General features: G+C 38.5%; 1 protein-coding gene across 7 annotated transcripts in view; it reads right to left on the reverse strand.

Moving 5' to 3' along the window:
• SHANK2 (SH3 and multiple ankyrin repeat domains 2) overlaps positions 1-15,180 on the reverse strand; it is a 362,639-nt gene that overhangs the window by 224,513 nt on the left and 122,946 nt on the right. For 4 of the 7 annotated variants that reach the window (XM_074918532.1, XM_074918533.1, XM_074918531.1 and 1 more), the window contains 2 exons: positions 5,547-5,856; positions 963-1,132 (listed from right to left, as the gene is read on the reverse strand). In XM_074918532.1, the coding sequence (XP_074774633.1) occupies positions 963-1,132; positions 5,547-5,856 (480 nt within the window). Of the gene's footprint in view, positions 1-962; positions 1,133-5,546; positions 5,857-9,373; positions 9,463-15,180 lie in introns of those variants that run through there. The other 3 variants (XM_074918537.1, XM_074918535.1, XM_074918536.1) reach the window with 1 other exon arrangement.

A 15,180-nucleotide genomic window follows, 5' to 3' on the forward strand; every position in this document is an offset into this window, starting at 1 on the left:
CTTCAGAATCAGACACATCCAAAAATAAAAATACAAAAATACCTTCTAACAGCTCCCCATTTTTTCCAACTACTGTTTGCAGGCTCAAGGGAGGAGATATTTGAAGTTTTCTTTTGTAAGATCAGTAGTTTCAGTTCAAGGACATTTTCAGCTGCTTAACACTTTTATTTAGGACACTGAATTTATTCCCTTTTATTTGATTTCCATAACTGGTATTTGGTTTCAATGGACTGAGCAGAAAGTCTTTTTACTCCATGACCAGTTTTACCTGGATGTGCAAAGCCACAGCTGAAACTGCATAACAATGCACCCTTAGGAAGGGCAATCCTGCAAACCACATGGCCCACTTTCTCAGCTGTACCTGGATATACTTACTGCCTTCAAAATAATAACACAAAGTCTCGCCTTGATTTTAACATATTCTTAGTTGGGAAGTGCACCAGTGGACAGAAATTATATATGCACCGCCACACTTCCTCCACAAAAATATTTACAGTAGGTTCTACCTACCTACTTATCCTAACTCTCAGGAGGAGACTTTTTCTCCTTAACCAATAAATTGTTCCTTGAGGAAAGGGCTTGAAACAGACTTGACCTTATCCCCGTTTCCTTCCTGAGCTGCTTAGATAGCTGACATGTTTACAACCTTTTAAAGCCCTGGAGTTGTCTTGCTATAATGACTACAGAAGCAAATTACGTGCTCTGTGTAAAAGACAATGCTGCTATTACTGCACGTATTTCTGAATTTTAGTAGTAATTTGAAGTCATTTACAGTTAAAACAGTAGTTAAATATGCATTGGCTACAAAATAGATCTAGGAGCAAAATACCCTGTAAAGAAGCAAATAAATAAAAGCACTTCCACTGAAGAGATTATTTTTTCCCTAAAATTGAAGAGAATTTTAAAATAAAATTTCCATCCAGCAGAAGAAAATGTTTATTCAAAATAAATTACATCCTCACCTTTGACTCTATCTCCTTTGTGCAGATGAATTTCCCCTTCTCCTTGAGGTTGATATGGCTTTACGACAATAAAAAGTCTTCCAGGTACAGCACTGTAAAGCTTGCGTTTTGGACCCTGATAATCCAAGGCAGACAGAGTATCCTTGTTGGCACTAGGATTGTAAACGGCACTGGAAATTGAAATTAAAAAACATTAAACTGGTTATTTTAAATGGGCAAAGTTAATCATTTACCATCACATTAGCAGGATTAAATTAAGCGGGGAATAACATAATTGTCTTCCAGCAAGACATCTAACCCTGCAGAAAAAATGTGCATTTTTCATCCTAAACACTTGCTTTTAATGGTTGAAATCTTTCAATATGAAACATAATCAATATTCATCTGACCATGATGGACTAGAAAACACTTAACACTAAAGTTTTTAGGTTTTCTGCAAATTAAACTTGCACATTCACAGATGCTCATGAAGTTTAAAATTTATACGCAAATCATACATTACGAGCATCACAATTTGTCAAAAAGACTTTAAAAGTCAGCATTTACAATTATTGTTGGGAATGGATATCTTTGTAATATTGTAACATTAGATGGATAATCAAGACAATTGAGTTATTAACTGAATGGACCTAATAACTGAGTTACTTCATCATTCCAAGGCCTGGAGCTAAATTCCAGATCTGCATAAAGCTTGGTTCTCATGGCTATCAGATTCTCCAAAAAATCCTTTCTTATTGTTGGCAATCAATAGCTCTCCCGATGATTTCAGAATGGTATGCCCAGATAAGTCATAGGTCATCAAACAACACACAATCTACTTGTGGTGTATAAAAAAGAAATTACTGACATCCAGTGAACAGTGCATAAGGTAATAAACCTCCAGAAAAATGAGTGAACTGTCAAAAATATATGAAAACATAAAGTGTCAAATGTTAAAGAGGGTGGAAAACCTATAGGAGATATCGTAACAAACTCACAATACACTACTATTCAACTTTAAAAAGCCAAAACATAAAAACTTGAGGTTTACATAGGAAGTCTAGAATCAGATAATATTCATGAGAAAGAATATTCACAAAGATTTCTAGGAAAAAGACAGGATACCAAAAGCAGAATGATGGTGATACAGCATTGTAACACTGATTACTTTCTTGTAAGGAGAGAGAAAAAGTCTTGCTAAAGCAAAACAAAATAGGAGAGCTCAAGCTTACTGTTTCTTCATGGTTTTTTTAACTAATCTCCTAACAAAATAGGAGTCAATAAAGCTCTCAAGATAGGTAAAATAGAAGTTGTCTGGTAAAAAAACAAACATAGTAGATCTTTATCAGGAACACTTCCACTGTCCTGCAATAACTTCTCTACCACTTGGAACAGCATCAACCTTTCACCTCATTGTTCTGTTCTTTTGTTTCTGGCAACAGTTGCTAATAAAGATAAGCCATACTCAGGAGTTCAAAAGTGAGCTCTGGTTGCATGTCTGTGATGGGAGTTGGCATCAGAAACCCCAGCCAACTCTCAACAGTTGTTTAAAGGAAGACAGGAAAAGATGACATTCGGGTTTCAGTTCTTTTGCTCCATTCCCTTTTCCTTATGAATGTAAAATTTTAAAAAAAACAGATCTATAAACTGTTGCTACACATCCAATTTCCACTTGTATCAAGCTGTATTTTCTGCCTAGTCTGGTAGCAGCCAGGTAGCAGCGATTCACAATGTTATGTCCCAGCATCTTCTTTAACTCCTATCACAGAGGATACCTTCATTTCCTCTCTTACTGAAAGAGGAGGGGGAAATGACACATTTAACGTTTGCACTGAATGCATCACTTCTCATGAGATGGGCTTACTAATGGAGATCAGGGCTGCAACATGGGATAGATGACTTAAAAAAAATAAATAAAAATCTTTCATCTCTCCCCTTGCTCCCAGCTTGGGCTCCCAGCCCAGCATGTCTGATGCCATGAAGGAGCAGGAGGAGGATGAGATTTCAGAAGATGTTTCCCTCTCACCCAGAAGAAGGTGGCCGTCCTTGATGGCTCAGCCCTGTCTGAGGTGGTGCTTTCACTAATCACCATGGGACAAATCCCACAGGAACGGTGCCAGTTCCTGTGCCTTCCCCAGCCCCCCTCAAAACCAGTTCGGTATGAAAAGCCACAGCCTCATGAGAAGATAAACACCTGAGCCACACAGGCTATAAAGATCAAAGGAACCCCTTCCAGCATCGCTCTCCAGTCCCTTTCCACAACACAAACCCCACAAACCTCATTAACCCTTTGTCATACTCTAACCATCTTCACTGGCTGCCTCTGCTCCAGAACCCAACCTACTGCTATGTCAAAAAGGGCTTTTCATCTAAGGGGAGCAACAGCTTCGTGGTGAATGTATTATTTGCAAATAATAACCAGAGATAGCAACAATTCCCACATTTAGCTGATAGTAAGTAGGTGGTCATACAGTTAAACAAAATCTGTGAAGAAGTGCCACGTATGGTGCCATTCATGACTGTAAAACAGGCCTGTGGCAAGAAAAGGCATTGCCTGCAGGAAAAATTATATATAAAATGCTTTTAGCTGTCTTTAAATTTTAGAGAGGCTCCAGCACACTTCTCAGTACTTGCATGTACTCTGGGACATCTCTGAAGCAAGTCTCAATGGTATATATGGAATTCTGCAGCTGGATAGCAGTTTAAGTAGCTGTGATACTGATGCGCTAAGAGAAAAAACAAAATTTTATTTCCACAAAATGTCAGGCATTAAATTGCTTTCCACTATCATTTGTGCTCATTTCCAAAAATCACGTGCTTTCAGAAAGGGAAGAGGAAACTGGTTGAATAAAGTCAAAGCAAATAAACATTTGCTTCTTCAAAAAATTGTATTTGTTCCCCCATCTCAAAGCAATGTTTATATTTCAAGATTCTGGAAGTGTGTTATCCCAGGAATATTGATGAAAAGGCACCTTTTACCCCTTCCAGCTAAAATAATCACTGGCTCTAAGGTAAAACCTCCCACTCTGGTAGCATCAGCACTATCCAGTGGAATAGGAGGGCACTCATTTTCTGAAAAGCACCTCACAGCCACCTCCTCACTGAAGTGAAGCCTCATTACGGACAACCTGGTTTTAAGCTGATATGGGTCCTGTGAGGAAGCATCACCCAAATTACAACCAAATGAGCTTTTGCCATTATTGTATCATCCAAGGTAAGGTGAATTTGCTCTGCTGCATGAAACAACTGGTGTAACAAATTTGCGGCCTGTTCCTTCCAGTGATTCTTACATTTCAGACAACTGTTTTTTTACAACGCATCGTTATTTCCACTCTCCAGCAATATTGTTATTATCACAAATAGTGGTTGTCAGTTTGGGTGCCTACAGCCAAGGGCCTAAGAACATGCAAGGTAACAGGTGACAGCTTCAACTACATGACATTTTGTTTTACTGACTTGAGAATTCAAGTAAAAATCCATTACACCTACAAATGACAAAGAGAAACCAACAACTGCATTTCTTAACAGTACTCATGTTCTTTTCTACCCTGAACAATGGATGATTTTTGATATTAGGAAACAGGACAGACAAAACCTGATGTTTTAAGTGACCATTTAATTAAATGTGTTCGATCAAAACATTTCAGCTCTAATTCTCTCCATCAGTACTTGGCTCTGCCTCCCTCCACTTTTGCAGCCCTGGCTTTAAGCAGGGCTTAACTTGTCCTGGTGCAGCTCCATCACCTACACACTTGACAGATGCAGTTCCCGAGACCTTCTCAAAGTGAAGTTGTAATTGTCTGTTCACAGGGCAGTGGCTTCACAAAGCTGAAGCCCCCTTTTGTGATCAAAACTTAGACACAATCCTCTGTTTTACTGTATTACTTACAATACTACATCACTCTAGTTAGGATTTACTCTCCAGTGGGACATAGCTGCAGGATATTTGCAGAGGGTGCCTGCTAAATCACATTTGGAATTCAAGAGGAAAGAAAGAGCAGCAAAGTCACAGGGAATGCAAAACCCTGCAGCAAGGATAATCATGAAAGACGCCCATGACATCTATCACTGCCAACTCAGGAAGGCCCCTTTGCTCTCAGCCAGCCTCCTACACAGCCCCACTTATTCCCTCTGTTTTACTCTTTGGTTCAGCACACATCTACAGAAGGGAGAACTTAAACAGCCTCTGCTTCATCACCCACAAGCAGCTCCAACATAGGTTTCAGGCAAGATCAACAGTTTCATGAAGGGACCAAGTATCTCAGAAACATTTTACTTTGCTGCTAAATACAATCATTCAACTATTAAAAGATCTTGAGAACAAGCACCTTGATTTGGAAGTGCAAACTCAGTGATAAGTCACTGCTGAGCTTTGCTGAACTTTAAAGTCAGCTCTTCTCCAGGCTGCTGGAGCTCTGTGAGAAAACAGCTGGCTTTGACTGGAGCTTCCAGCGAAAATATTCACACTTTTCCACTTTGCTGAGATTTTATTACCTATACTTTATATAGAGGGCAAAATGGGCATATAAATAACATAAAAGAAGATGGGAGTCCAGCATGATGATGTTAGGGATATCTCATGCTGTGCAATAGTCAAAAAGTCACCTGATGTGCCTGTGCTGCTGCCGCTTGGCATCCTCTCCCAGCCTGTTCAGGGATGGCGACCGGCTCCGGGAGGACGGAGTGTAACTCCCCACAGTTTTTACAGTTCCATTAGGATTATTCTGCATCTGTTGAAGTAGATGAGGTGAAAGGCTGCGGTGTGAAGAAGCAGAGGAGGAGGCTGACCACTCAGGGAGGTTGTTGATGTTCAGATTGTTGTCGCTGTTGGAACGAAGCAAGATCCGAGGTGCTGCTAAGGTGCTCGGGGGTCTCCGCCTTCGGTTTGAATAGGTGGGAGCCTCTCTAAAGGGCACTGTGCAAAGAAAGACACACAGGGTAATCTCAGATGATTTCACCATTCCTATATGTTTACCACCTCATAAAAAGATTTAGCAACATATGGCATTGTTTTTCTGCGGAGACAGAAACTCTACCTTGACTGCCTAGCTAACTGAATTCATTATCTTTTAAAATATCATTAAAACCAAAAACAACGGGGCAACGTTAACCTGTCTGCTGGCTTTAATAAATACATAGGCAACACCAGTGGCATGAGTCTGCTGAACAAGCTGAACTATGGTCTAGGAAATGGGAAACACCCCATTATTGCCAAGTTTGGGTCTCAAAAAGTTTGTATTTGTGCTATGTTGTCATCTTCAATCGGAAACCCACAGAACAGAGGCTGATCGGCGGGAATGTTGATGTGTGATCTTCTAAATTCCTTCTCCCATTGGCACCTAAACTGAGAGAATTTTGTTCCATCTCAAGTTCAGGCCTAACCTGAAGTCTGTAGTGTTAACAGTCACCTTATCTCCATCTTCCAGGTTAAAAATTGAGGACATACATTTTTCTCCTGGCAGAACTCTATTACACGGCTGTAATCCCTAGGTATTCCCCTCTTTCTAATCTAGGCATTTCTACCACATCTATTACTATTGTATATAGAACATATTACTCGAGGGTAATGCACTCACTCCGTCATGTGCGGTGTCCCAAAGAGAACATGACTGTATCCAAAGGCTGCAATATACTACCTAATTAAATAGTTGCAACAAAAAAACAAAAGCAAGGGAAATAAAAAATCTAATACAAACCAGAGGGCCCATCCTTTCATCAGTGTTACCGGTACAGTACTTCAGTTACACAAGAATTTGTACAAGCAGACACTACATTTTCCAGATCTCCTTTTCTCACTGCAGTGGTGCAGTGGGTCAGTTAGTTCCAAGTGCAACTTAAAAGGCAAATTTCCTAATAAAAAGCACCCAACTATCACCAGATGTGATGGCATTTCCTACCCATACTATAAAGTAATAGAGGATCTGACCCTGAAAACTCATGCTTGCCTCCATCCCCATTCATGCAACTACTCCCATTAATTTATTTGAGTGGAACTCATGGGGTCGCAGGATTTGATCCAAAGTGCACATATTTACATCTGAAAAGTCACAGTAGTGTAACTAATAAAAGGCAGCCAGGCATTATTCTGAGGACTTCATTGAGCTGGTGTAATGTTCAAAAAATCATATTTCAGTTGGGAAAGAAGCCCCACAAAACATCATCCTACATGTCTAAAGTGCCAGCGAGTGCCATTTATAAAGTGCCAAAAATGTCTACACATTCAATACCCTTCAAAAACACACAAAAAACAGAATAAGAATGTCTGTCATACTGTGCAAGTAAATAATTCACATAAATATGAATACACATAGGAATAAATCTGTCCTGCCTTGAAATACAGCCTTTAATTGAGAGAACACAGCAAAACTTAGGGTTTCAGAGCAAAACTGAAAGCATTATTTATAAGATAAAATAAAGATGGACCTGCAATTAAAAGAATGGTTTATATAATTTTCACCAGAATCAGTTTATGATTAACTGCGATTCAGAATATTTTAAAGCATCCTTCATACTTCTAATGAGCTGAAACTTTCTCTGGTAAATAGCTCAACAACATCAGAACAATCAAACAAGAGAACAGTATGCAGAGAGAGAAAGGGCTTTAAATTCATGTCCATAAGATTTTGCTTGAAACAAGGCTGAAATAAAGGTAAGTAGCCTTTAAAATCTGCTAAAAGGGGATAAAGCGTAGAAGGTCAATATTTATGCTAGAAACTGGCAGAAACTCTGTCTAATTTTCAGGATATTTCAAGGTTTTCATATTTTGTATTTTTTTTTAAGGTTTCAAAGCAGCAAAGTATGTCACTGAAAGCACCCTGATGCTTCAAATGTCAGGGTGAAAGCCCTGGTTAGTACTAACTTCAAGAAAACTCACAGCACTTATTTCCAAAATTGACATATCCTCTAGGCTGATATATGTGACATAGATGTGCTATTTGCGCATTCCTGTCATTTTGACATTCGGAATATGGCTCTAGAAATTGTTTCATTGAAGACAGGGATCTTTCCCAGGTACAGTAAAGCAGAATAGCTACTGTAATAATTTCAGTAAAGGAGAAAGTACACAAAACTGAATATAGGGAATGCTTTGCACATGCAGATTTGCTATCTGAAGGTCTAATGCTGTTCCCTAAGGGTCACCAAAGTTTGTCTTGGATTTCAGTAAAAATTGGATCTGACCTTTAGATTTTGATTTTTTATGACCTTAAACTGGTAACACTCCACGCAGACTGCCAAGCCCTCCAGCCATAGATAAGTAAAAGTAAATATTGCCAACATTTGGGGGATGTTTACTGTTAACTTTTGAGAGGCTGGTGGGATATCTTCTGGCAGAAGTGGGAGGGAGCACGAGGGGCACGGTGCTCAGGCACAGTGACAGGATGGACAGAGACTTGCTGAGCACGTTTATACGAACAGATTTTAGAAAACACAAAACTGTGCATTCATTCCTACTTAAAAACAGGGTATGTTTTCTGTGAATACACACTCTCCATGTACCAGGTTAAATTAATTCTTTTTCCCTTACATACCTTAGAAGGATTTTACATGACCATTAAGGAGTTAGCTTTTGCTTTGCTATTAATGTTCTATTCTTAAGGAGAGAACTACAAGCAAAATTAGCCTTTACTACAGAAAATAAACAGGAAAGGGGACAACTAATTACACCAATTGACGTGTGTCTAACACAAATCTTTTATAGAAAGAGTTAAAAATAAGCATTTCCGTGCCTAAAGTGATTAATATTCCACCCAACTGTTTCTTTTCCCCAGCAATCTGCAAACTGTAAGTGGGTGGATATTTTTTTAGCTGCTTCTCATAGGCATTATTTATATTATTTTCACAATAAAAAAATAACTACAACACAAAATGACAAAATGCAAATGTCCATGCTTTAACCCCTGTTGGACACTGGTTTTCCCTAATATTTCACCATGTTCAGAACTGTAAGTATAACTGCTGCAAAACTTGTCTGGGAAAAACACTTGCTATAAAATTACATGAAAATGTCTGAACTAATTTCATGCCCCTAAAGTTTAAAATGATCACCCCTAAAAGCATACCTGAAAGTACCATTTAATCCTTCCTCCAGCTCTCAGCATTCTATTCCTGGCATTTCATATATCTGAAGGGGCAATTCAGCACCATTCACTAACAAAATTCACCTAGGAAATTCCTTACTTGTCTTCAAATGCATTTCTTAGGGAACGAAAACATTTTTATAACTACTTGACTCTTCAGAGAAAAACCTAAAATGAAGAAAGTCACATCTAGCCTTAATAATCAGTTGCCTAAATGGACTGACTAACACAAAATAATTTTGAAAAAGAAATTGCAGGAATTGATTAATTATAGAGTCACTAAGCCGATCATATTAAATGTACACAAGAAAACACCAGTCTGAAACATCAAAGTGTTTTGCTTTCATTGCTTACCTTCTTTCTTTGTGAAGGCATTTAACAAAGACTTCATTTTCCCTTTTTACTTTAGCAGCAATCCCCTCATTATATAACCTTTGCTGGGAAGAAAGAGGAAAAAAAAAAAAAGAAAAAAAAAAGAAAAAAAAATATAATAAAGCTACCCAATTTCTATGTGTTCAGGCTGCCTGCACCCTGACATAAGCAGCAGGTTTCTGGGCACTGTGTAATTGCGAGCATAGCTGGGCATGCAGTACCCAGCGTTCTGGTGACAAAGCCCACCCCACATTCTGTCTGTCAGCTGGGAGCCAACTGTGCATAGACTGGAGCTGCTCAAAAAAAAAAAAAAAAAAAAAAAAAAAAATCTTGCTATCTTTCACAGCATTAGTCATGTGAACACCACCGCCACAGCCTTGCAGACGATACTCTTGCTTCTGTGAGCGCTGCGTTTGTGCAGGAGCAAGCGCCGGGCTGAGGGAGGTGCAGGTGGCCGGAGCTCCGAGGGGACCAAAAATTCATATTTGCACAGGGCAGGGGGGAGCCAGGTGCTAAAGGGTACTCTGCAGCGGCGCTCTGCAGGCTGCAACTGGGGAAAGGGAAACCCTGACAGAGATGAGAGCTGCTGCAGAAGTGCATTTAGCTTTTGAACTTGCACAACTGACTCTCAGTGCACAGGGGCTTTTTGCTATTTATTTGCTTTTCGATATATATTTGCTTTCTGCTATAGATTTGCTTTTTGCTATACATTTGCTTTCTGCCGTTGATTTGCTTTCTGCTGTTGATTTGCTTTTTGCTATTGATTCAACTTTTTGCTATTAATTCGCTTTTTGCTATTAATTCAACTTTTTGCTATTAATTCGCTTTTTGCTATTAATTCGCTTTTTTGCTATTAATTCGCTTTCTTGCTATTAATTTGCTTTCTTGCTATTAATTCGCTTTCTTGCTATTAATTCGCTTTCTTGCTATTAATTCGCTTGCTTATTGCAATACTCCAAAGAGCCAATTTGAGGAAAAGTACAAATCACACCAATCTTCACACAATGACTACGTTAAGAACGGAGACAAAACTGCCACTAAACAGAATATCTTACCATGGCCTATATTCCAGCCTAAAACAGATGAGATACAAGCACAATTCTTTTCCACTCCCCTTCCATTGAACTGGAATAAAACAGAATTTCTTTTTGCACTGGGTAAAAATACAAAAATTTGACCAAGCTGTTTCGCTAAATTCAGTGCAGATGCCAGAAAATAAATGATGTAGCCATTGCAGTTTTTAAAGTATTAATTCTGAAAAAAAGTTCCCTAGATAGCTATGCCAGCCAGTGCAAACATGCTCCCAGAGGAAGAGCAAATAACAAAAACGGGCAGACAGGAAGCAGGGGGGAGGTGTTAACAATCACAAAAATTTTAAGCATAACACGTTAAATGTAAGATATAAAGATTCCAAAGAATAGGAAATTTGCTGTTTTAAAAAAATGAGTAACCTAGATTTAAAATTTGCCTTCAAATAGTATAAACTACATAACAGTTAATATTTATTCCATTTCAGATATCTCTGCTGATTGCTAACGCATCTATTATGAAAATTAGGTCTTTTTGTTACTGAGAAAACTGCTTCAAGAAAGACAGAAAATAAATTACTTAAATGGATTTAACCTCTATACGCATAATGATCTCATATTTAACATAACACCGTAAAGAATTAGTAAGCACAAATAAATTGAATAGTTTAAACTTAACATTCCAGTGTTTACATATTTATTAATTTATAAAGGAATATTCCATGAAATTAATAATAGTTTTACACTTTGGTTCAATTTCTTTTTAAAGCAACTCTTCGAAGCAGGTGGAAACCTTACTGGAGGAAATGTCGGACACAGCATAAGCACATCATTAGACGTCTTTATTTGACAGGAAGCATTTTTCTACTTAACTTTGAAAAGATGCAAAGCTTTCTAAAGAATAACTTTGAACTGTTATTCACTAACTTATAAATATGTGCATTAATTAGCTCCCCAGAAGAATCAATATCATTTCCAGAACAAGAACTGCTACACCAGAATCGTGCCACTAATTGGAATTATAAGCTTCTGTGTGTTACAACAAGTTACAAGTGACAACTGAAGGGTAATTATTAATAATATTCTACATTTCCATAGTGCTTTCTAACTAAACTTAGTCAATAGTATGCAAGGGCTCGTGAATTCTGCATGAAAACTTCAGTATCTGATAGTACTCCTGCTCTCAGAGCCAAATGGAGACCAACAGAAGGGAGTTTTATGGTGGTAGTTCCTGAAATACTCAGGAAAGAGACTGAAATCTTAATTCTTTATTTACAGATGGGGCTGAGAGAGTCCTTTGTGAAAGTCAGGCAGGTGTTTGCTGGAGATCCTTACTTTTAGCAGCCACGTAAGGGCTGTGCCGCCGCACTGCATCTCCTCAGCTCCAAGCACTGCCATAATTAATGCCCATGGGCACAGCTTTCCTAGAGAGTGCATTTTAATTTTACACACTGTAGGGCAATATATTTTATCGATGATACAGAGCACAGATTGATCCCTGTATGCTTCAAGAGGAGAATTACCTGTTGTGCCCACAGGAAAAGAAGAAAATCACTGCCTCCCAATGCTCAGTTCTGTGCTTTAATAACCACAACACCAGGCACAGAAAAATATGTACAGGCTAAGCATTAACTATGTCCAAAGGGATGGGATCTCAGTATTGCTCATGTTTCTCTAAGCAGAATGTCCTGGGTGCTTTACAGAGAGGGTGACACTGGTGTAGAAACCTGGGAGTTGAACCCTCACACCGCCTTTTCCTTTACGTGGGTGTCAGTGTTTCAATGTAATGATAGTCTAAGTACCTAATCACAGCAGTTAGGCAAGGAAAGGGTTAACTCAATTGTGCTCATTCACGTCTGTACCTTTACAGTAAAATAAAAACAGACAGGCAACTGTAGTCAATCAAAATCAGTCCCAGGGAGTATTTTTATTAGATTCTTGCTAGAGCTGTAGCATTTCATCATCTAGGGGTTTCTAATCAGTGTTATAAAAACATAAAAAATATTAAAGTCACTTGAAATTATTGAATTTCATGAAAATTGTGGGGACTCTTTCTGATCCACACCATCAGACATATCACCTGATGAGTGATCGCTTTATTCCATTTAACTGTCTGTCTTTTCCCCAACGCAGGAAATATAATTTCTTCCTACATGGCAGAGCCTACTGCAATAAACACTATTGTACAATTGAAAAATATGACAATCAAGGAAGTCAGTGAACTATCTGCAGCTGCAGTTTTTGATTTTTTTCTAATTTTCACTAATAGCTTATTAGAATTTGTTTAGTTTAACTGAAGTCCTAAATTCTGTGTTGTTGGAAAATTAAAGAAGAAAATATTCCAGCAGTTTCCACCTTTTCCTGAAAGATTTTCTGCCTCACAATGGTAGTTTTGGTATTATGAGCTCAGGACAAAAACCTAATAATTTGACTATGCTAGTACACAACAATAACATAACCCACAAGTCATCAGCATCCATAATCTAAAAATCATAAAGAACCTTACAAATAGAGGTGAAGTAAGCCCTAATTTCCCTACTTCTGTAGGTGCTCAGGAAAATGCGTGTGAGCTTTGCATGGAGATGACTCTGAGAAGAAAAGGCCACCTTAAACACAAACCAAAACACGGGCTCTTTTGATTAGCATTTGTTTGTACATTTGTAACAACAGGCTCACAAATTTTTTAGGTATTTCAGGCCATAGCTCCCATTAGAAATCTATGGAAAATCAGTGACGTGCATACTCTTGAGGATATATTTTTAGCCACTTAAATGTCTTTAGAAAAACCAAAAATTTATCTGACCAAATCTACTCTCTTACTTAATTGTCCCACCAACACACCTCTAAGATCAAGGGCTTCTCATAAAATGGTAGAACACAGTTATGATTGCCATGTTTTATTCTTTTTCAATTTTGTCCATTTTGAAGTTCTTGTGAGAAAAATCCCTTTAACTTGTATATACATCTAGGTTTTTGTTAAAAATACAGTTCTTAGCATGTATAAATGCATTTCTCTCCAGTATAAAATAGGCTTCCTGTATGCGAAGCCACCAAATGGAGAGTTAGACAAGAAATGACAGATTCAAATGTAGAATGTAAAGTACAAAAAGACTCCTGAAAAAGAAAAAAATCCAAGGTTGGTACAGTGCTTCTAGATTACTCATTCTAGAAAGCCACAAGGTGGTCAGAACACAGGCAGCGGTGACAGATTCAGAAGGAATCCACCTCAGAGGAACAACTAAACCTATTTTATAAAGCAAAGGGTTTATTTTTCTGAAAAAATCTGAGGAGTTTGTTCACGAACCAGCACTGAGAGAGAAGCATTTGAGCCCACTCAAATGACACTCAAAGAGCCCAGCCTTAGCTGACCTAACATTAGTATCCTCTCACCTCCGTTAGCATCTTCTTGCCACCCAGCTACTAGTGGTATCAGTCAGCTTGTTAGTAGCCTTCGGGCAGTCAGTCCAAGTTTGAAGGGTAGAATGGGGGCAGGAGACTGTGTGGAGGAAAGGACAGCAGAGGGATGGCTCAGGAACAGATGGCAAGAGTTACCAATTAGAAAGAAAAACAAAAAACAGCAGTGCAAGTTCCATAGCCATGTGCCAGACATCACTTCCGTCACCCGGCATTTCTGACACATTCCCGTCCCCGAACTTTGCTCTATGCAACAAGGGCCAGTCTTGCTCTGCTCTCACAAGAAACCATGCTCACTTGCTTAAAAAACAACAACAAGGAGTTGGAAAGGCTCTCAGATATCCAGAAAAAGCCATAGCTGTGTGGATAGCTTAATTAGAGGAAATTTTTATGTGATGGAGTGAACTGGCCAATGCTGGCTGGGCTCTCCAATTCTGCAGGAAACACTTTACGCCATTAGAAGTATTTTAATAACTAAGCATTTGAGGTGTATGTGTTTGTCGGTACATTTCAAAGGAATTTAAAAGTTGATGAATATACAGGTGCCACCGATAAATGAGCTTAAAATCATGGGGAGTGACAATCAAGCCCTCTTTCTTACCACACTCACATGATTATCAATAAGCCTTCACCAAAATTACAGCAGTAAAGCAAGAATAACATTCAAAGAGCTGCACGCTTCTGCAGAAGGGAAACACATTCACCATAAGGCTTTACTTTCACATGCTTACACAATATCAAGAAGATACGGAGAAACTTCTATTTAGATCATGTTTAAAAACTGCTAAGTATTGCTTAAAACTTGTATGTCAGAACAAATATCTGAAATATCTTGATAGGTTACAAGATAATAGGTTTAGAAATAATGATTCAAAAGAGCTTGAATATCACAGGCTTTCCCTTTTTCAAAAAAAATCACCAGACTCCATGTGGCAATACAAATTTCTGAAGCTCTGACTGCAGTGATGCACATACACAGATCTGAATTTACCTAAGGACCGAAATAAAACCTCCATCCTCGAGGATGAGCGGCTGCTTTGTAGCCTAAAATTGCATAAGGAATCTGGGTCAGGGGTGCAGATAGAAGCAGAACAATGGAAGGTTAAAAGGTGGGAAAATGAAACCCTCCAATTTCATGTGAAAGCTTGGAAGTGGGGAGGAAACAATGGCCAATAATGAGGGAGATGTCTTGCAAGTAGCAGCTTGAAGGGAGAGAAAAGCAAATGCAATGAGAGAAAGCTACAATAGCTGAAGGAGAATTTTAAAACATGATTGAAATCTATCATCAACGTCAAAGAAAGCAGCCTATTTGAATAAAATATGTATGGCTCACTTTCATTCTAACAG

Source organism: Athene noctua, chromosome 14, assembly GCF_965140245.1.
Source record: "Athene noctua chromosome 14, bAthNoc1.hap1.1, whole genome shotgun sequence".
In the NCBI taxonomy this organism is placed as follows: Eukaryota; Metazoa; Chordata; class Aves; order Strigiformes; family Strigidae; genus Athene; species Athene noctua.